Consider the following 22,589-nt stretch of genomic DNA (forward strand, 5'->3'; position numbering starts at 1 on the left):
ATCTAGGATTTTAAATATAGAACTTCAATAAACTAAATATTAAAAACCCAAGTAACTCAATTGTTCTTTCTTAGTACCAGAGTCCATCTTGGACTTGTGGGCCAGGTTTATGTGAAGAAATCTATGGCTAAGAGACTAAAGTTCTCCATGGCTTATAAGCAAGTCTTCTCTAATACTGGCTTGGTATTTGAAGTTATATCTGAATTAAATTTTGACTTCCCAGCTGTGTGATTTTGGATGTCTTATCTGTGAAGTAGGGTTAGTAATACCCATTTCATAGGGGTATTATGAAGATTACAAGCACTAATGCAAACAAAGTGTTCGATGCAATCCCTGGACTTTAGTAAGCATTCAATACACATCAGTTATTATCATTATCATTATCATCCCCCCCCCCAAGAGCTGGCACATAGTGAGTTATTGCTAATTAGTTACTAATCTGCTAGCAGAGCAGAAGGTTGTGTATGTGTGCTTTGAGTGGTATTGGAAGTCCTCTCTAGTTGCCTTGATTTTGAAATTCTACCATATCACATGCTTTTGGTTAAACATTGCTCTCCCCAGAGATCTTCTTTTTAAAAGTATGCACTTCCCAGAGGGCCTCACTTCCTCTTTGGCATAGTTTAGTTAGGTACTAGGTATTTGCTTTACAATGGTAGCTTGGCAACAGTGAACACACAAAGGTTGGGATTTTTTGTACCAGGAGAAAAAGGATATTAATGGCCTCTGAAAGAAGGTAAAAAGGTAAGAAAAAGGAGAAATTTTGCAATCTTCAGGTCTGCCCTGTCATTCTGTTCCTTCGAGGTATCAGAGCAATTTCTCTACCTTTCCAGAAATAAGTTAAGTAGCTATGTCCTTCTGGCCCCCTTCAGCATCAACCTTTGAAATCTGCAGGACAGCCTGTTAACAAGCCTGGTCCAGGACGCCACCTGCTGTCTACCTGTCTCCTCTCCTGCACCCTGGGCTGCACTGGGACTTTTGTCCTTTGGGCACTAACCCATCCCTGCTCATCTACCAGCAGACCTGAGCACCTCCTGCCCTTCTTCATGACATCAGGACGTCATTGTTGTTGGAACCAGGTGTGATTTCAGGATTTCTCAGTGACCTTGAAGTTTGACACCCGAGCCAATCCTGTGGCAGATGGTGGGGTCTGAGGCTTAATCGGTGATTAAAAACCATTTCTTGCATCACGTCTGTACTTTCCCAGTTTGGAGCAGCGGGAATAAGGCCATCATGGTGACCTTGACCAGCGCTGAGAGAGGAAGGAGCGAGGAGGAGTAACTCCCTGTAGATTACCAGCTTGAGGTCTTAAGGATGCGTTGGACCCTATTTTAGTCTCCGGAGTTTGTCATCATCCAGTGCTATTTTTCCCTCTACGCAGAGGTTGCAGATGGATGGGGGTGGGGGTGGGGGCGCGCCTCTGTCTCCATGGAGACTGTGACAAGGTCCGCTAGGGGCAACTTGGACGGGGGCAGGTCTAGAAGGCTAAGGAAGGCCCCGGATATCACGAACTCGCAACTCCAGCGTCACACAATGAGCCTGCAGGGGGAGCCAGAATGAAGTGAACCCAGGATCCCGCACCCTCGGCTTTCACTAAAGCTCAGGAAGCCCTTCCTAGCGGCATTCTTCTTGGAGCTTTCCTTCAAACAAGTCCTGGCGTCCATTAACCTCGTAAGGGCTTCCACGGCAGTCAAAGACTTCCCCTTTAAGGTGCTCTTCCCCTTTAAGACTCACGGCTCCTCCCATCACGCTGCGTCGCAGTCTTAAGGCCCCGCCCCTTAAGACAATTTCCGCCAGGCCCTGACAGCAGCGCGTTGGTGAAGGCCCCTTTAAGCCTGTGGCCCGCCCCTGGTTCCCCGCCCCATCTTTTCCTCTCCCCACCAGCCCGCACCTGGTCCCCCAGCGGGTCGTGCGGCGCGGCGCGCGACGGTGAGCGCAGGGCCGCGGGGGCCACAGGCCAAATTCCCGAGCTTTCTGCGTCCTTGCCTTGTCCTCGCGGGTCCCGGGGGCGGGACTGAAGCTGCGACTGGGGCGGGGGAGATGTGGAGGTCCGGAGTGCCGGAGGTGTGGGCCCGGCTTGGCGGAGCTGGGGGAGGGGCTCAGGTGACTGAGGGACTGGATGGTCGCTCTGCGATGCTCACCCGACCGCGGGGAGTGTGGGGCACTGGCGTTACGGTCTGGCGGCGTTCCCACTCTACTTTGCCCTGCCGATGCCCCGGTACAGGCTGGTAGTGGAATCGTCCCTCCGTAGTCTTCTGGGGTCCAGACTCCTCTGGGGGGCGGCTGACCGCCAGTCCCGCCGCCCGAGACCGCAGTCGTGGAGCCAGCGGCGAGGCTCAGGCTGAAAGCGGGGGCTTTTTGAGGCTGAAGGGCTGGAGGGCAGCGGTCCCCTCCCGGACTCCCTGCAGAGGTGGGGGCCACAGCAGAAGGCACAGGAGTGGGAGTGGCCCGTGGCTAACCTGGGACAGATGTCTGTCGCCCCCCCCCCCCCCATACGGGCTGAGTTGTGTGTTGGGTTTGATTAGGGGACCTTAGTTCCTAACCTCTGCCCATCAGAGAGCTGGCGGTCACCATGGCAATGCGGGAGCTGGTGGAGGCCGAATGCGGAGGTGCCAACCCGCTCATGAAGCTGGCCGGGCACTTCACCCAGGACAAGGCCCTTCGGCAGGAGGGATTAAGACCTGGTCCCTGGCCACCAGGAGCCCCAGCCTCTGAGGCGGTGAGTATGGAAAGCCCAAGTGGCGGCTTGGGATGGGGGGGGGGCGGGGGATCCATATGCACACCTAACTGCTTTCTTTATTGCAGCGATTTTCAGGTGGTGTGCTGCAAGAATTTTTAAAACATGCAATTCCTGGCTGTATAGTCAGGGGCACTGACCTCTTTTCCCTTAGATTGTCAGATAAAAAAGTGACAGCAGCCAGCACAATAATAGCTGTCTGGTATGAATGAATCAAAATTATACCTATTTTTTTGTCTGAACGGCCAAAAAAAAAAGTATTTTCTGGTGTGCTGAAGAATTTTAGTAATTAGTTTATGTGTGCCAGGAGATGAAAAGGGTTGCAAATCACTGCTCTATTGTGTTGCAAATAATGGTTACCAAATGAGTGTTTGCTAAACAGTATACTAAGCACTGCACATCTTTACATTGATGAGGCAGCCATTTTATAGATGAAGAAGTGGAGGCCCAGAGAGGTTTTGTGACTTTTCCTGAGGTCATAGAAATGGCAGAGCTGGAATTTTAACCCATGTTTCAATTAGTTGTGTGTCTGGTCTTCACCACTGTACCATATTGTTTTCCTTCTGTCTTAGGTCTCTAAGCCGCTGGGGGTAGCCTCTGAAGATGAGGTAAATAGACCAGTGTCTTCTATTGCATTTTTCTTTTGTCCAATGTGTTTTTACTTTAAATTTGGCTTATCCATAGTTCAGTTTTTGGACTTTCCTGACCAAATGTAATTTGCCTTAGCTTCTGCTTATTTTTAAAAATGTATTTGAGTGTTCTCCATATCTAGAGTTTCTGTGTTTCCCTTCCGTTGTATTTGACATTAGCGATCCCCACCCATTGGACCTGTCTCTTGCTGGGTTCATCTCACCACCTCTCTTCTGACAGTTGGTGGCTGAGTTCCTGCAGGACCAGAATGCACCTCTTGTATCCCGGGCCCCTCAGACCTTCAAGATGGATGACCTCCTGGCAGAGATGCAGGAGATTGAACAGTCAAGCTTCCGCCAGGCACCCCAGAGAGGTGGGTCTGGAGTCTGGTGGGAGAGGAGCTCACTATTTTCTGTGCAGATAGAGCCATACGGGTTCCATATTTGGATGCTGTTGGGACCTGGAAGCTGAGATGCAGAAAGAGACAAAACGAACAGTGTTTTCATGTGCATTCAGGGTTCCGGTTCCTTAGGCATGATAGAATGATAGGTGTTTCTTTTGTTTCTTAGTTCTCTCTTTTTCCCTCTTAAGCCCCTGGTGTGGCAGACTTGGCCTTGTCTGAGAACTGGGCCCAGGAGTTTCTTGCAGCTGGAGATGCTGTGGATGTCACTCAGGATTATAATGAGACTGACTGGTCCCAAGAATTCATCGCTGAAGTTACAGGTGAGGCTCATCATGGGAAAATCTAAAATGGACACTGTTACCCTAAGTCATCTTGGAAGATAGAATGATTTCAGCTGCTTATGGTTTTTCTGGACTTTTGGCTCATTTCTATGGGGCACTGAACCCGATAATAGGGAATTGAAACCTTATATTTAACAGAAGACTGGGTTTGAATTGGGTAAGAGATGAGAGAGGGAGAGGGAAAGAAAACATGAGGCATTATGTTTACTTCTTGGTTACCTGGAGCTTTAATACTGTAGTTTTGTGGAGAGATTGGGTGGATTGCTGTTGGCCCAGGAAGAGAGAAGTGTTTAACACAGGCTGTGGGATTCTGGCATTAAGTCATCCTGAACAGGATTGGGCCTTGGAGAGTGGGATTGTTGAGTTCACGGGCCTGAAGTATAAGATCTGGAGGGGGCAAAGACATACCCTGATGATAATAATAAAAATTAATAATAATAGCTAACTGTTACCATGTTTAAGGCTTTATGTTAAGTGCTTTAAATGCATTACCTATTTAATCCCCACGAGAATCCCTGAGATAATTACTGTTTTTATTCCTAGTTTATAGATAAGAAAACTTTGCCCAAGGTGACACAGCTTTGTGAATGGTGGATTTGAGATTCGACTGGATTTGAATGATTCTAGACTTTGTGGGTTTAACCATTATGCAGTACAGTGATCCCTCACTTATCGCGGGTATTACGTTCTAGACCCACCCCCCCCACGACAGGTGAAAATCCGCGAAGTAGGAACCTTACATTTATTTTAGTATTTACTGTACAGTACTGCAAAATCCCGCGATATAGCGAAAAATCTGCGATAAATAATTAAATATAATATTTTAAAAAAATCCCACGATGCAGTGAGGCCACGATAAGTGAACTGCGATACAGAGAGGGACTACTATATTGCCAGGCCTGCAGCTTCAGCCCTTCAGTCAAATTTTCCCTCTTTGAGAGCATCCATGCTCACTGCATCTTTTGAGATTGATTTTTCTCTCCCCCTTAACCTGTCTGATGAGGGACATGGAAGAAGGGCATTCTCTTCAGCTTTTCTCTTCCTGATTGATCTCAGAGAGCAGCATCGTTAGCCTTATTCCAACTTAAGAAATCAAGGATAACAAGAGACTCAAATGGATAAAGTTACAGATTCTAGACTCTTAGGGTGCTTACATCATTACAGTTACTGAATTTTCTTGAAATGATTAATGAGACCTAACTAGTTTCTCCACCTATCAATTTTATTCTCCTAAAGATAGTGCTTCCTCCACACGCAAGAGAAAACCCCCAAAATCTAACAGCTAACACTCACCTTTAATGAAGTTTTCTTTAACGATGACTCCCCTTTCCACCCTTAAATTAAGAGTTTTAGGTGAACAGTAGGTGCTTTTGGTTTCATTAATAGTGCTAACCAAATTATATTCTTAAATCAGTTTGATCTTTATAGTAACAGAAGGTAGATATTCTTCCCCCATTTTATGGATAAGGAAACAGAGATTTTGGAAATGTTAAAGACTGTCCCAAATCATTCAGTAACAGAGATGATATTCCGACTCATGTCTCTTTGACTCTAGGCTCTGTACTTAGAAACGTTACACTATCAATGAGAAATCTGAGCTGTAATGGAGACCCTCCACCAGACTGAAACTCAGTGTTTAATACAAACTGTAGACTTAAGTGCTATTTCTTATTATAGAGACACTTCTGTTGTAATGTGTGGGCATTAGTCATTTTTCTTAACTCAAAGAAACAAACAAAAAAATTACTGCTACTATAAGCATTGAGACTGATGAGATTTTTATTACACTTACCTGAATTGTTTGCAGCCATTGAAATCTTCCTTAACCTGTAAATGAAAAACGATTTTAGAAAAACACGTTGGACCTGTCTTACCTGTTAAATTCTCTTAGGAGATCTCTCTCTTTTTTATATATTCTTTTGTAACCATGCCTGCTTCACAGAGGCAGGGACATGGGAAGCTGGAGAGAGAAGCTGAGCCATTTGGAGTTTGCCTTTATAAAATTGTCCTATTGCAGCAGTATATTGCTTTGTATGTAGAGGATCTTCAGTATTTAGTGAATGAATGACTGAGATCTGAGTGAAAGAGCCAAAGGAAATTGATTTTCTAGTAATTCATTTTATTATCCCCATGGCATTTGTAGGTGATATGTTTATATTGATGATATAGATTACCTATTTATGGATAATTAGAGATGAGAGAAGGATATAGTCTTTAAATCCTTATTATTTTCTGATTTTGATTGTTATGATTCTAGAATTAAGTTTAAAAGGAATCTTGAAGTTCCTTTTTTTGTTTTAATGTTTTATTTGGAAATAATTACAGTTTTACTGGAAGTTGCAAAAAATGTACAGAAAGATTCTGTGTATCTTTTACTCTGTTTCCCTAGTGATAGCATTTTACCTAACTGTTAGTTATGCACAGTATCAAAATCAGGAGATTGCCTTTGGTACAATCCACAGAGCTTACTAGATTTCATCAGTTTTACATGCCCTTATTTCTGTGTTTACAGTTTGATGCAGTTTTAGCATGTATAGATTTGTGTAACCACCACCACAGTCAAGATATAGAATTATTCTGTCACCACATGAAGCTCATTTTTCAGTCTGCCATATTTCTTGGTGGAATCTGTCACCCCTCCCCTCCCCCTAATTTTCTGGGCCAAATAATTCTTCATCTCATGATTGCTCAGGTCTAGAAATAAAACACATCTTTAAGGAGTTTTGAATTTTGACAGCCTTGACTATCATGGTATGTGAGGTTCAGTGGTAATCATGAGAGATAAACCTGTACTTTCATAGGAAGAGCAGTAGGCAGCAGTGACAGAAGATGATTACCGTAGATCGCCCCTGGGTGGCAGAGGGAGAGGCTATGGAATAAAAGGAATAACAATTTCATTGTAATGTTTTCTACTTTTGGTGTAGGTTTGCCGTGAGGGGACAGCTGCGATAGCAACAGCTCATATTTGTTACTTTTTGTTTTATATGTGCATTATCTCATGTGATCTTTGTAACAATTTCTGTGAGGTAGCTATTACTGTCTCTGTTTTATAGATAAGGAAGTGGAAACTTGGAGGGTTAAGTAATTTACCTGAAGATGCATGGCGAATAAGTTGTGGAGTTGGGATTTGAGGGCAGGTAGGCCGACTCTAGAACCTACATTCTTTACCACTGTGCTGTTTAGCAAATGTGGAAACTTTCATGGATAAGGGCAGGAAGTTTTGAATTTTTGACTTGGGGTAGATGTACCTAGATGGAATGAACACACAAGGAGAAACTATGAGGTGAACATTCTGAATTGGGTATTTGGTATCTAGGTTGTTGGTTTTAACTCTACTTATCTATGTGATCTAGGGACAGTCCTTTCTATAGGCCATATTTGCTTCAACCTCAGAGGTATCCAAATGGATCTGTAAGAATTTCTCAAAAAATATTGTGATGGCCAAGTGGTATTCTTTTGGTATTTTATTTTGACTCCTTTGTTTCCAGTGCCAGAAAATTCTAAGTCTTGTGGCTAATATGGTCAAATATCAAATTACAGATATTTGAAGATGTCTTTTCTCATCTCTTGGATTTTCTTTTAATTTATCTCATGTCTATTTTAAAGTCCAGGTGCTTTGTATTTTTTTTTTTTTTTCTGTTCCTTCTTGTCTTTGATAGGGGCACTTGTGGCTGGAGTATGCTTTTGCAAAAGCCTCTAGTTGAGAGTAAGGAGTGACTGGAGAGTAAGAAGGAGGGACTGGCTGTTTTTCAACCGAATGGGAAACTGGGAAGTATTATAAAGTCTTAAGTGTTTAAACATCTCCTTATTAGGTCTCTACTCTTGAGCTAACAGTTTAATTGGGGCAAAGGAAAAATAAATGTTGCCTGTAAGAGCTAGTGAGGGAAATCTGGATATAAATGTTGAGAGTCTGTGAAATTAAGAGACAGAGTCCATGATCAAAAAAATTGTCAACTGTATCTTTTATTATATTAGAAATTTAGTCATCGTCGGCAGCCGTCCATCTCGAGAGACGATGGTGTAGCTTCTTAAGTGTCTATCTGCACCGCCGAGAATGGCTGTGCAGTCCGACTCGGGAGTGACACGGTATCTGTCTCCTCCCGTGTTGGATCGACATCTTGCGATGACGCTGGAGTGTCCTCTCCGGTGGAGCTGAAGCTACAGAGCCTGGGCAGGGTGATATGGAGGGTCTGCTGTTGCCCATGCAGCAGACCCCCCCTCTCTTCGCAGCTGAAGGGTCCAAGGGAAAGACGGAGTCGATACAGCTTGGCTTCAGGTGCACCGCAGGAGTTGCCGGTGTTGACTACAACGTCAAACCGCCTTAGGGACTCCGGCTCCGGATTTTCTGTCGGGGTTTACTCCCTTAGCCTTTCCCCAGAAGAGGTATGCCGCAAGGCAGCGGAGGTTTTTTGGAGTCAGAGTTTTCCTTCTCTGATGTACCCTGACTGGAAGATCGAACCAGCGACACTTAGCTCGCAGGCCGACGCTCAATCCACTGAGCTAAACCAGCCAGGGCAATAGAAATTTAGTACTTACTTATAATTAGGTATATTTTGAAAGTTTTTATCATTTTTTCCTTTTTTTTTAGATTTTGAAATTTTTTTCTCAGGTATCGAAATTACTTTGTTGAAATTATTTAGACAAAGTGACAGTTGAATCGACTATACATTTCTGCTAAACATTAATACTGAGGGGATACATCTCCTTCTCAGTATTAAAAGCAATGACAGATCTTCAAAGTGGAGACAAAGACAGGATGCCCATCTTAGTATCTGGTTTGTAAAGATGCAGAAGGAATGAACATGACAGGCTCACATTTTCTCTATGTTTACTCATTCCTTAGGGCCCCCTTAAATAATTTTTCTTTGCCTTTTTTTTTTTTTTTTTTCCTGGCCTCAGAATAGTAAAGGGCAAAGTCTTGGAGATTGAGAAACAAACAGTTCAGCACCCTCATTTGATTGTTGCCTTGGTATGTTTATTCAGATATTGCAGCAGTGTCCTTTGTCACTAGAGCTAAGACAGTTTCTAGAATTAGACTTAAAAACATAGCCCTCAAAATTAATCAAAAGTGACTAAAGTCAGAATAGTGTTTATCCCTGGGGAATGGGGGCATAAGGGAGCCTTTGAGGGAACTGTAAGTCTTCTGTATCTTGATCTGGGTGGTGGTGATTTGAGTGTATTCCTGTGTAGAAATTAATGAAGCAGTCTACTTAAGTTTGGTACACTTTATATACTTTCATGTTTGCATTTTACATCTCAATTAAGAAAATGAAAAAAAACCCAAACATCCAGTGCGAAGAGTGGACTCATGTATCTTTTTTTCTAGCTCAGCATTCTGCTTCTCAGATTCTCTTGGTAGGTATATTAAGATGAAATATGAGGCACCTTTCTTTGGGAGGGTGTGAACCCTGTCGGTGGAGAACAGACCAGGGATCTGGTTAAGGAACAGAGCTCTTCTGTTTTCCCTTAGGTCCTTGCTGCTTGCTTCCCAGCAGTATCTTCGAGGAAGGTGGAGGCCCTAGTGTCTGCTATTTCTTATTGAGGTTTCTGGTACTTCAAGCAAAAGGGTTTGGTCCATACTTCTTTCCTGAGCCTTTTTATTTGGTCTCCTGTTTCCAACCCAGTGAATTTCTATCCCAGGCCCCTTGGGGGAATGGGTTGGATATTGAAAATTTAGTAATATTTTCTTTGGGCCGGAGATCTCTGAGGCATTAAATAGGATTTTGTCTGCTTTGGCTCGGTCAAGTTAGCACTCTTTTCCTGCCAGCTCACTGAATCCTGTGTGATTTCCCCAACTCTCTGCTCTTTGCAGACCCTTTGTCTGTGTCACCTGCCCGCTGGGCTGAGGAATATCTGGAACAGTCAGAGGAGAAGCTGTGGCTGGGAGAGCAAGAGGGAACAGCTACTACTGATCGCTGGTGAGTGCAGGTACTTTTTTCTGGATGTATCCCTGTGGAAGGAGGCTTGGACAGTTTTCCCAGCCTCCCCTAAACTCCTCCATCCACATTCCCAAACCAACTTGCAAACCCCTCATTTTGTACATTAAGGTTTCCACTTGTATTATGATCCATAAGAATCCTAACGGTCCTAACCAAAAGTTTGTAACTTTACCGTACGCACCCTGTTCCCTTTTTTAATTGGAGCTTGTCTTAGTCCTTCTCTCTTCAGAGATACGTTTGGGAGAGGGCGATGTAAAAGGGTGTAGTGATGCTTTACCACTCTTGCCCACCTGTCCTTCTTTAATGTAAATTTGGAATTTGTGGGTCCTCAGCAAGAGAGTGGAGTAAGGTCACCCTGTTTTCCCCACAGGAACTGTGATTGCTGTGGGCTGTAGTGGGGAATAGCATGAGGAAGGTAATGGCTAACTAATGTGTGAAATTAGTTTTCCCTTCCCTATTCCAGGTACGATGATTATCATCCAGAGGAAGACCTGCAACACACCGCCAGTGACTTTGTGGCCAAAGTGGATGACCCCAAATTAGCTAACTCTGAGGTGAGCCACACCCCACTGCTGCTTCGCCCAGCAGAACTGGTCTTAGAAGTCAATGGTCTTGCTTCTCTTACCCCAGCTCAGTTTGAAGAGAAGGAGATGAGATCCTAGGTCCATTCCTTCCCAACTGGGGAATGAAGACTTTGGATCGGCCTTTTCCTTCCAACATTCTTTCTCTCATTTCCTTGCCGACTGACCCTTTTTCTGTTCTGTGCCTTCTCAAATCTTTAGGCCCAGAAATCTCTTTCTTTTTTGCTCTCTACATTTTTTAGCGTCTTTAGCATATCTGGTCTGTAGCCAGAATGGTCAGGGGGGAGGGGTAAGTGCAGGCTCCTCTTGGGCATGGTTGAGAGTGCACACCTGGAAGTTCCTTCCCGAGTGGCCTATGTGTGTCTCTGTGCCCCAGTTCCTGAAATTCGTGCGGCAGATTGGCGAAGGGCAGGTGTCCCTGGAGTCCGGTGCAGGGTCGGGCCGAGCTCAGGCAGAACAGTGGGCAGCAGAGTTTATACAGCAGCAGGTAGGACATTGTCACCTCCCAGTCCCACTTCAGAGCCAGCTGGTGCCCTGGCCTTGTGTTCAGTGTTCAGCAGTCCCAGATGGGGAAGGGATTTTATTGCCAGCTTATCATGGTAGCATTCAGGTCGGAGTGGGTGGGAAAGAGATTCTGAGAGTGTTTTTCTCAGAAGTGTCCAGGTTGGTGGTGTTCACTGGGTATTTAGTCAGTTTTTAGTGGGTAGAAAGTTGGTCGTGGTGGTATCACCATCCTTCTTTGTCACAGGGTACGTCAGATGCCTGGGTTGACCAGTTCACAAGACCAGGAAACACATCTGCCCTTGATGTGGAGTTTGAACGAGCCAAGTCAGCTATAGAGGTGAGAGCAGGTAGTGCAGGAGCTGACACCCCAAGAGAAAAGACTCCTTTGGAGACAATGGGTGTGTTAACATCAAAGACGATGAACATAGTGTTCCTATCGTCTGTGTCGTAATTGCTTGGGGTGGTGTGGGTACCTCAGAAATGCCAATCTAGGGGTAGGATCTAGGGAGTCTGCATTTTTAAAAAGCTCTTCAGATGCACTTAAAAATATTGAAGTTTAAGAACTACTGCTTTAGAGAATTGTTCTAGGGGAGCTGACAGCGGGGTGGGGTGGTCATGATGTATCCCCTTTTTCTATCTGCCTTCCCTTCCTTACAGTCTGATGTCGATTTCTGGGACAAGTTGCAGGCAGAGTTGGAGGAGATGGCGAAACGGGATGCTGAGGCTCACCCCTGGCTTTCTGACTATGATGACCTCACGACTGCTTCCTATGATAAGGTAAGAACTAGCTGCCAGATAGCAGGATTTTCTTGTTTTGTTGTCTGTCTTTTAGTCTGGAATTCAGGTACTCATTTTTAAGTAATTCTTTGTTAATCCTCTTTCCATGAAAAGAAGTCTGAAACATCCCCTTGCTTCTGCTCTCCTCTAGTAATTGAGAGGATACTTTATTCTTAGGGTATAAAGGTTAATAATCATAGACCACCCTTGTTAAATAACAATGATACAATGACATTATACCTATGATACACCTATGATACAGGTTTGCTCATGATGCAGTAAGAGCACAAACAAGGGAGCCCTGCTTTGGAGGTTGAGAATGTTTTGAGACGATTGATAGCCTCTTTGGTGTGGAATGGCTAGTTGGGAGGCTTTTGCTGTGCCTTCACAACTTAGTATCTATGTACTTTTTCAACTCACAAGTTTATTTTAAATTCTAACCTCTTCCTTGAGATTAGAACCACTTGTCCTAATTCAGGATGTTTTCAAAGAACTATATTAAATAAATATTAGGAAAATTTCCCAACAGTCAGTGCAGTGGTTAAAGATGATTGGATTTTGTATATAGCATATACTATTGACTTATGCTATTTCAGGGGATATCACTGTGAAAAAATACTCCTTGTGGATTGTAGGGCATTTGGGGATGTGGTTAATAATTGAGCTTCTGAGATGAAGCTTGATTCGGAAGGGCAAGCATTGCTTGGTTTTATAAAAGGCAAAACTGGGGCCTGGGAGGTGAGTGAGCAGTGATGTCTTTTTCTCAGTTCAGACGTGTTTGGGAAGGGATTCTGGAGCTAGAACCAGGAATTGAGATACAAGGCAGCATGCTGGAGGTAGATCTTGATATAAGGGAACTTACAGAGATAGACAAATAAAGTTCAGAATAACTTAAAAGGCAAGGATAACTTTAAAAAGCCAATAAAAAACTTAGTACTGAAAGAAATATGATTTTGTTTGTTATCCCAGGGTGATTTCCTCAGAGCTATCCAGTAATATAATAGAAAAGAGAGGGGACTTTTTGGGACCCTGCCCTATGCTTTAACCATAATAAGAGTTTCTTCTATAGTACAGTATTCCCTCACTTATCGCGGGTATTACATTCCAGTCCGCTCCGTGAAGTTGGAACCTTAAATTTTATTCTACACTTTAAACTTTAACAACATATGTATACAGTACCACAAAATCCCGTGATATAGTGAAAAATCTGCGATAATTAAATATAATATTTAAAAAAATCCTGCAATACATTGAGGCCGCGATAAGTGAACCGCGATATAGCGAGGGACTACTGTATTCTCACGTGGAAGAACTTTAGGAAATACCTGGAGATATTACTTTTATTAATTTGTATTAATAATTTGATAAGCTGCATAGGCTCTGTTGACTTATAAATGGGAAGTTACAACATTTTAGATAAAAACTTACCTGCTTTTGATAAATATAGATACAGCACTAGTTTCATATGAGCAGCATTTTCTGTTAGCATTTTTTACTCACATATTAATGATATGCTAGGCGGAGGCAATTTTAAATTCAAAACTCAAAAACATAATTATGTTTTTAGATTCTTAAACCCCATTTCATATCATTGGTACCTTGGCATAGTGCAAAATTAGGATTAGAAATATTTGCATTAATGTTCCACAAAAATATGCTTTACTTTATTACTCGCTAACAATGAACAATTTATGTTTTATCTGGCTTTGCGCTATTACTGAATTATTTGTCATTAGTACTTTGTTTTTTCCAAATGTGGATCTGACTCTGATTATCAGATACATTTTCATGGGTCTCTGGATGTACTATTTTTTTATTGATGGTTCTTTAATTTTTTAAGGCAACTTAACACTTATAGCTCAGGCTTAAGCAGGTATTGTATACTGTTAGCATAGAGAAGTTTCTGTGATGGGAGGCACTCTTAGTAGTCATCCTGTTATTGCAGTATGATCCTATGAGGTTTTTGAATAGACCACACAGTTATTAGACCTAATGATTGGCTTGGATTAGACTTTTTAGGATGTAATAAGTGTTGAAGATAACCTCCAGAGTACTCTTTTTTTTAATTTATGCAAATATTCTAATTTCAAGAAATTTCTTTCTGATTAGCATTTGCTAAATCTCAGATAGGATAGCGTGAACAAGAGAATACTTAGGGGACCTTGTGGTTAAAACATGACGGCACTGCACGATGGCAATGACTTTTTGCAATGTCTGCTGAGGATGATACCTATTTACGAAGAGTATTTAAAGTTTTTTGATAGACTTTGGTGAATATTCTCATTCGATGGTTTCAGTAGCTCTGAGAGGCAGGAATTACTTTTATTAGGAAATTGTGTCACAGATGACAGTGATCACTGTTTCCTATAGGGTGGCTTAAGACATGGACTGATGATGGACAGTAGTTGAGGATGAATACAGAAGGATTTATTTTGTTGCACTTTTATATTCTAAGGTGGGCATCTGCAAACTGTGGCCCGTGAGTAAATCTGGCTTGCCTCCTGTTTTATATGGCCTGTGAGCTGATGATGGTTTTAATATTTTTAATGTTAAATGTTTAATGGTTGAAAAAAAGAAAAGTAGTATTTTGTGACATGTAAAAGTTATGTAAACCATGCTTAGTTATTTAAATAATATCTGTAGCTGCTTTCTCACTACAGTGGTGAAGTTGAGTAGTTGTGACAAAATATTACCTGGCCCTTTACAGAAAAGGCTTGCTGATCCCTGGGGTAGGGTCATTTCTACCTTCTGAGTTTGTTCTGTGTTGTTCAGGGAAGTCCCAGGAACATTACCTATTTTCGACATGAATATACTTTTTATACCTGTGCCCCAAACCCATGTTGTGTATGTCTTGTTTCTTAAACCTCCATTGTAATTATTTAATTTTTATTTGTCACAAATAATTTGCATCTGATGACTTAATGGTTTAGAACTTTCTGGAAAGATTTAAGTGTTTCTGGTTCTTCAGAAGTTTCACAATAATAGTGTTTATTATGCACACTTTCGTTTTAACTTGTTCTTTACTACATTTAGAAGGGCCCTACCTGGTATTTTATATCTTGTCGCCATTCTGGTATATTGTTTGTGATGGTAACCATTTACTTTCCAAAAAGGAACATTTTATTTGCTTGTCCCAAGTCATATAGTTTATTAGTGATTACCATTTTACCTTATTACCTCTTTACCTAACATGAAATACGAGTAGACAAAACTGCATAGGGCATCATAAATCTTGTCTCAGATGAGAGATCCTCAGCTAGAAGGGAACAGTGTCTTTCTGAAGCATTTTCTGCCCTCAGGAGTTTGGGATCTAGCTTTCACTTACTATTCAGATACAGATGAATAACTTTTAAGAATGAAATTGGGGAATAAATTAAAAATTTCAAAGTGCTTCAACACATGCTATTTCATTATTGCTCACAATGACTCCATGAGCTAGGTAAGAGATGCATTTGAATGGCAGGGTCCCTGATTCCAAATTGCCTTTCCTTTATATGTTATCACACTATTACAGGATAATAAGAAATGCCCTTGAGTAGCTAGGGAGAGTTTATCTTATTACTGTAAGTAAATCCTGGTAAGATGTGTGTTCTGTTTCAGTGAGGAGAAGTCAGAGATGCAGAAATCCAGGTCTATAACAAGTTCCTAAAATAAGCTTATTCCCAGCATGGATCAGTTTGTAGACTAACCTAGCTCCTCAGTTATTGTGAACAGGAGATAGCAGTGTGAGCACAAAACTGAATGATCATAGATGATCTTAATAATACAGAAAATTCACCAGTATTTATTCAACTTCTCCATCTCGGTCTTGGTTGTCATCTCCCATTCCTGCTGCTTTGTGATGGCTCCTTCTCGTGTGGGTTCTCACTTGGCTTTTCTTCCTTGTAGGGGTACCAGTTTGAGGAGGAGAACCCCCTGCGTGACCACCCCCAGCCTTTCGAGGAAGGGTTGCGGCGACTTCAGGATGGAGACCTGCCGAATGCTGTGCTGCTCTTTGAGGCGGCTGTGCAGCAGAATCCTAAGCACATGGAAGTGAGTGACTCATTGTTCGGACTTCAAGTTAGAGACTGCTTCCTCCAGTTTTGAGGGAGGCCTCAGAGCAGTACAGATGAATCAGGGCCTGGGTGATGGCCTAGAGTGGGGGATGAGAGTGAGGTGGTGAGTGGAGGGGGGAGCCAGAGGAAGGGAGGATGGAAAGGTGAATCCAGGGGAGATTGAATCTGTCAACTTCTCCCTAGGCTTGGCAGTATCTGGGTACCACCCAAGCAGAGAATGAACAAGAACTATTGGCCATCAGTGCGCTGCGGAAGTGAGTACACTGAAGGGTGGGCTGAGGTGGTTCCAGGGCTCTCCAATAGCCCAGATCCAGATCCTTGTCTTCTTTCTGGTCACTAACAAGAGTGTTTCTCATGATTGAAACCCTAAGGTTTCGAGTGAATTAGAGATACCTGGTTCTATTCCTTCAACAGCTTTTGATTTTATTTGTGGGACTGGCTGGTTCTTGGCTGCTAAAATGTTCCCTTTCTCACATCTGTAACTTTACTAATAACTTAGATGTAGATGATTCCTCTTTGTCTTCATCTGAGGGATTTGGCAGGTGAGGCCATCGTGACTACCTTCTGAAGCTTGGCTGGAATCCAGGGTGCTGATGGGTGGCAGTGTCACTGCAGTACCAGCTGTGCCCATCTCTGTCCAAACAGGTGTCTGGAGCTAAAGCCAGATAATCGGACAGCACTGATGGCACTGGCTGTCAGCTTTACCAACGAGTCCCTGCAGCGACAGGCCTGTGAAACCCTGCGAGACTGGCTGCGCTACACACCAGCCTATGCCCATCTGGTGGTGCCCGGGGAAGAAGGGGCCAGTGGCGCAGGACTGGGCCCCAGCAAGCGCATCCTGGGATCTCTGTTGTCTGAGTGAGTGAGGAGTTCCTGGGATGAGAATGGTAACCTGATTAGGAGGAGAACCTTGATTTTGGAAGTTTGGATAGATTGAGAATCAGGTCTCTTAAGAGTGGGATGGAAGACCCAGAGTCTACTTAAAGGAGGTCTGCTGGGAGGAGACAGAAAAACAGGTTTATAAACTAGAATTTGGAAGTAGAGTAGGAGGGATGGCTGATAGATTGATGAATCTCTGGGATATGATCAACCAATTTAGGATTTATTTTGGAGGGGTGGGAATATAGACCTACCCACATACCCTTCTATCTACTTTTTGACCTTTTTTTTCTTTCCTTTCCAGCTCCCTGTTTCTTGAAGTGAAAGAGCTCTTCTTGGCAGCTGTGCGCCTGGACCCTACGTCCATTGACCCTGATGTGCAGTGTGGGCTGGGGGTCCTTTTCAACCTGAGTGGGGAGTATGACAAGGCGGTGGACTGTTTCACAGCTGCCCTCAGTGTTCGTCCCAATGTGAGTCTCAGGGCAGGAGGAAATAGGAGATAACCCTGTGCCTTACGGAAGAATCACGTGCTGGGACCTTTGAAGTCATGGGATATTTCTTTCCAGTGTTCCACATGCTGATTACCTTGGGAGGATTGGGCAAAGAGCTGGGGAGTATAGGGTCCTCTGAACTTAAGGGAATCTGTATGGTAAGAGTGGTTAAATTGAGCCACACAATGAACTGTTGAGGAGAAAGGGATTGTAACATATATTAGCTAAACAGATTGGTGAACCAGGGGAAGAATGGGCAGAATTTGATCTGAGCCTGGTTCATGTTCCTAACCTTTCTACATCCCTATCCCAGGACTATTTGCTGTGGAATAAATTAGGGGCCACCCTGGCCAATGGAAACCAGAGTGAAGAAGCAGTAGCTGCATACCGTCGGGCCCTTGAACTGCAGCCTGGCTATATACGGTCCCGCTATAACCTGGGCATCAGCTGCATCAACCTTGGGGCTCACCGGTGAGAATATCTACTGAGTGATGATGAATGAATGAATGAATGAACTCTTTCTCCCTGCCTTTGACCCTAGCTCCTCATTCTCTGCTCCTGTTATTTGACTAACCAGCCCCAGCTTTATTTCTCCCCATACCAGCTGACCTACTTTCTTCCTTGGTGGTCTGCTCACCTGCTCTCATTCCGGTTCCTACAGGGAGGCTGTGGAACACTTTTTGGAGGCCTTGAACATGCAGAGGAAAAGCCGGGGCCCTCGGGGTGAAGGAGGCGCCATGTCAGAGAACATCTGGAGCACCCTGCGTTTGGCATTGTCTATGCTAGGCCAGAGTGATGCCTATGGGGCAGCTGATGCCCGGGATCTGTCCGCTCTCTTAGCTATGTTTGGCCTGTCCCAGTGACAGTGGGATGGGCTGCCCTGTGAGTGTCTGCTTGGAGGGGTCCCCGCTCTGGCTGTGACTCCCTCTCCCCAAATGGGCCTACCAAGGGGGTGGGCTGATGATCATAAGCGGTATGACCTCTCAGGAATGGCTTCAATGTAGGGGTGGGTAGACTTTGCTCTAGTTCCTATGTAATTGTAGGAAAATGAGCTGTGTTATCTTCGAGTCCCTTGGTAATTCAAGGGCTGCACATCCAGCTACAGCTCTCTCTGCTCATCACACCTTTTCATGGTGCTGCTTTTTGGGTAGGACCCAGAGATATAGGGTAACTGTTGTCATCAGCTGCCATTTGTCGTAGGGTCTGCCACATTTGTAATGTCTGTTCTTTCCCCCGGTTTAACAGGGAATTGATAATAGTACAGCTTTCCTGGGCAGTTGTGTGTAGGAGGTTCCTCTACTGTGCACCTCTGTGATGACTATATATAGGATGGAGTGTCAGGAATTAGCCTGTTTGATTTAAATGTTGATTTGTCTCAGCAGAGCCTAATTTTGGTAGGGGTGCTCATAGTTCTATCAATCTTGGACCTCTCCTGGCTGTCGCTCTGGATTGCCTGGGTATGATGCTGCATACAGTAATGTTGGCATCGTCATCTAGGAGTCCTCAAGAGCTGCAGGGTCAGTTGCTACACAGTGTTTGGGTGTTTGCTAGGCAGAAGACTCATTTGTGGAATTAGCCTAGAAGGGTTCAGATGGGATCAGATCAAGGGCTCTGTTCTGGGGCCTTTGGTGGGAGGACAGAGCAGTGGGATGAGGGATGTGGTGAGTACAGCAGTCCCTCCTCTTAGCCTGGTTAGTAGGAATTGAGCTAGTAGCTCTTCCTGAAAGTTGGTTCAGAAATTACCACCTTGCCAAAAACTAGTAAAGAGGGTTCAGTGTTACCTTAGGTCTTCGCTGTATTTCTTGAAATGTTTCTAGGAAAGAGTGTCAAAAAATTCCCTTCCCCTGTAGTACCTCCACAAGGTGAAGATTAAGGGAAGAAGTGGGAGCAGCTTGGTCACCGTGCCCAGGGAATCTGGAGCTTGGATTCTTCTCAACTGTGCCCTGTGTGGGGAGCTACACCAACCCCCAGAAATGACTGCTGAGCATCTTGCCTTGTCTTCAGTAGTTAATGATGAGAGAGATTTTTTTTAAACTAGTATGGTCCCAAGGTTCCATCCTGAAATTTATTTTTCTTTGTATGAATATGTGTAAATGATTTTAAAATAAAACTGTGAAATATTTGTATAAAGAGTAAATGGAACTGACATGGGTCTGAGTTCTGCTGCCACGCGTGAAGTTGGGGTAATGGGAGGTGGGTTGTTGTTTGAAAGATGGTATTCAACAGTTTCCTCTTCCCTTGATCTTTCAAATTCTCAGTGGTATATTGATTATACATCTGCCTAGTAATTATTCAGCACCAAATGCATGCTGGGTACTATAAGATGGATAGGGTTCCCTGTGTTCATAGAGCTTATGGTTTAGCAGGAGAGACAGCTATTTAACAAGCATATGCATTTTTTTACACTTGTGTACGACTGTAAACAAAAATGAGGGTGCTGTGTCATTTTTTGGTATTTTTAAAATTGTGAATTACATTAGAGAGTTTTTGTAGTTTTTCCCAATGCCTAGGGCTTTTAAATGTTTTCATTTGGCTCTGGCTGGTGTGGCTCAGTGGATTGAGCACCAGCCTGTGAACCAAAGGATCGCTGGTTTGATTCCCTGTCAGGGCACCTGCCTGGGTTGCAGGCCAGGTCCCTAGTTGGGGGCGCGCAAGAGGCAACCACACATTGATGTTTCTCTCCCTCTTTTCTTCCCTTTCCATCTTTCTAAAAATAAACAAAATCTTAAAAAAAAAAAATAAATGTTTTCATTTGGCTCTACCTGGTTTTCTCAGGACTGTATCAAGAGCCATACCAACATGGGTTACTATCCTGGGGAAAATTAAAAAAATATAAACAAATATTTATATTTCCAGAAAAATGTTGATGGCCGCATTAGAGTTAAAAAAAAAAATGTCTAAAAGAGAACTGGTCAAGTAAATTTCTGGGGAGTGAAGTAGTATTTAGCTATTTATAGTGCATTTTCCAGGGGCAATAAAAGCTAACAGTATAATGAGAAAAGATTAGCAAACCACAGGTTATCTCAAGAAAAAAAAATACATTAAAAGGAAAATAGGGAAACAACCCAATATGCTTAAAGTGTGAACATTATAAGTAATTTTCCCCATTTTATCATTTGTTTTTTCCAATTTTTTGTTAGTGCATGCGTAATACTTTTCACAGGAAAGAAAATAAAATGCCTTGAGGGAGGAGAGCATCTGTTGCTACCACCTGGGTGATCTGGCAGCTGGAGTCCTGGCTCTGAGCAGTGGGCAGTGTGAAACACCGGGTTTGGGAGTGGGCTGGGCAGGCTGAGGAGCGATTTCTACCGTGTGGAGATACAAGAAGGAAGAAAGTGGCTGAGTGAATGGCTTGAAAGTGAAGTCTCCAGTCTACCCATCTTGCCTGTGCTGGGTAGCATGTAAGCATCCAAGAGGATGCCTTTTTTGCATGGTCAGTGCCAGGTGCCTCTTTTCTAAAAGAGTGTACTTAAAGAATTCAGAATTTGGTTTGATATTCAAATTTTTGGCAGGAAGATGTATTAGTTATCCCTTGCTGCAAAACAAAATACAAAAAAACCCATCCCAAAGCTTAGAGGCTTAAAAAAAAAAAAGCAGTGCTTGATTATTTTTCATGATTCTGTGGGTTGGCAAGCTGAGTGGTTCCTCTGCTGTACTCACCTGGGATCACTCACAAGGCTGCTTGCAGTCATCTGATGGCCCAGCTAGGGCTGCAGTGTTCCAAATGGTCTCAATAACATGTGTGGCTATTGACTAGGCCTCCTCATTTCTCCTCCAGGTGGTCTTATGTGCTGGGCTTCTTCACAGCATTGTGGTTTCAGGGTGTCAAAAGGGAATGAGTAGGAATTACAAGGCCTCTCAAAACCAAGTCTCTGGAACTCATTCAATCTCACTTTCGCCACCTTTCATTGGTCAAGGCAAATATTCATTTTACGAACTTAAAAGTCCAACACAGAATAAGGGTGTGAAGAAATAGACTTCATCTCCTGATGTGAAGAGAAGATACGACACAGAGATATGGATACAGGATGTATGATCTATTTGACCATTATTAAAGTGATCTACCACAGTGTCCTTTAAGATTCCTTCCAGGATTTATGTAAAATGCTTCATAGTTTTTCTTTCATCAACTAAAATAGGAATCTATTGCAATTGAGACACGTTCTGGCTTTTAAATTTAAGAATATTTTAGAGATGGGCAAAACTAATCTAGACCAAAGTTTCCTCTAGAGAACTGGGTTTTAGTCAATCTACCTATTTTTAAAACTTAGTTTGTTTTTAATGCTTATCAATACTTCGGCATTAAAGTTTAACAACAAATATCTTATTAAGGTTTCCACATTATGTATTTTTTTCTTTTTTTTAAAGTATATATTATTGATTATGTTGTTACAGTTGTCCCAATTTCTTTTCTCTTTGCTCCTCTTTTCCCAGTACACCCTCCCCTCCAGCAACCCCATCCCCCTTAGTTCATGTCTATGGGTTGTGCATATAAGTTATTTGGCTTCACCCTTTCCTATATTATTCTTAACTTATCCCTGTCTATTTTGTACCAACCAATTATGCTTCTTAATCTCTGCACCATTTCCCCTTTTCTCTTCCCCCTCCCAGCTGATAACCCTCCAAATGATCCCCATACCTATGATTCTGTTCCTATTCTGGTTTGCTTAACTGGATTTTGTTTTTATTTTTTAGATTCAGTTGTTGATAGTTGTGAGTTTGTTGTCATTTTAGTGTTCATCGTTTTGATCTTCTTTTTCTTAAATAAGTCCCTTTAATATTTCATATAATAGTGACTTTTAAGATTCTCTCTTTTTCTTGAACCTTTGGCATTTTAATTACGGTGTGTCTTGGTGTGGTTCTCTTTGGGTCTAGCTTGTTTGGGACTCTCTGTGCTTCCTGGACTTGTATGTCTGTTTCCTTTGCCAAATTTGGGAAGTTTTCCTTCATTATTTTTCACATAAGCTTTCAATTTTTTGTTCTTCCTCTTCTTCTGGCACTTCTATGATTTGGATGTTGGCATGTTTAAAGTTGTCCCAGAGGTTCCTAAGCCTCTCCTCATTTTTTTTCAATTCTTGTTTCCTCATTCTGTACTGGTTGACTGTTTCTTCCTTCTCTATGTTCCAAATCATTGATATGAGCCCTGGTTTCCTTCCCTTCACCATTATTTTTGTGTGGATTTTTCTTTGTTTCATTTAACATAGCCTTCTCTTTTTCCCTTATGCATTTGCCCAACTTAAGTATATCTGTCAAGC

At 42.9% G+C, this 22,589-nt stretch overlaps 1 protein-coding gene across 7 annotated transcripts; it reads left to right on the plus strand.

Annotated features, from left to right (window-relative positions):
• Positions 1-1,868: 1,868 nt before the first annotated feature.
• PEX5 (peroxisomal biogenesis factor 5) lies at positions 1,869-19,471 on the plus strand. Of its 7 annotated transcripts, XM_090272805.1 has the most exons (17): positions 1,869-1,926; positions 2,554-2,716; positions 3,307-3,342; positions 3,605-3,737; positions 3,956-4,087; positions 9,921-10,026; positions 10,511-10,601; positions 11,005-11,115; positions 11,377-11,469; positions 11,790-11,909; positions 15,798-15,941; positions 16,148-16,218; positions 16,610-16,822; positions 17,148-17,313; positions 17,648-17,805; positions 17,996-18,216; positions 19,185-19,471. In XM_090272805.1, the coding sequence occupies exons 2-16, from the start codon at positions 2,570-2,572 to the stop codon at positions 18,195-18,197; spliced, it is 1,923 nt and encodes a 640-aa protein (XP_090128931.1). In that variant the 5' UTR covers positions 1,869-1,926; positions 2,554-2,569; the 3' UTR covers positions 18,198-18,216; positions 19,185-19,471. The 7 variants fall into 7 exon arrangements, with proteins under 7 accessions (XP_090128931.1, XP_090128930.1, XP_090128932.1 ...); XM_090272804.1 differs by having other exon boundaries at positions 17,996-19,471; XM_090272806.1 differs by having other exon boundaries at positions 11,814-11,909; positions 17,996-19,471.
• The last annotated feature ends 3,118 nt before the right edge of the window (positions 19,472-22,589 follow it).

The sequence above is a fragment of the Furipterus horrens genome, unplaced genomic scaffold (genome assembly GCF_987537825.1).
Source record: "Furipterus horrens unplaced genomic scaffold, mFurHor1.1.pri manual_scaffold_4, whole genome shotgun sequence".
In the NCBI taxonomy this organism is placed as follows: domain Eukaryota; kingdom Metazoa; phylum Chordata; class Mammalia; order Chiroptera; family Furipteridae; genus Furipterus; species Furipterus horrens.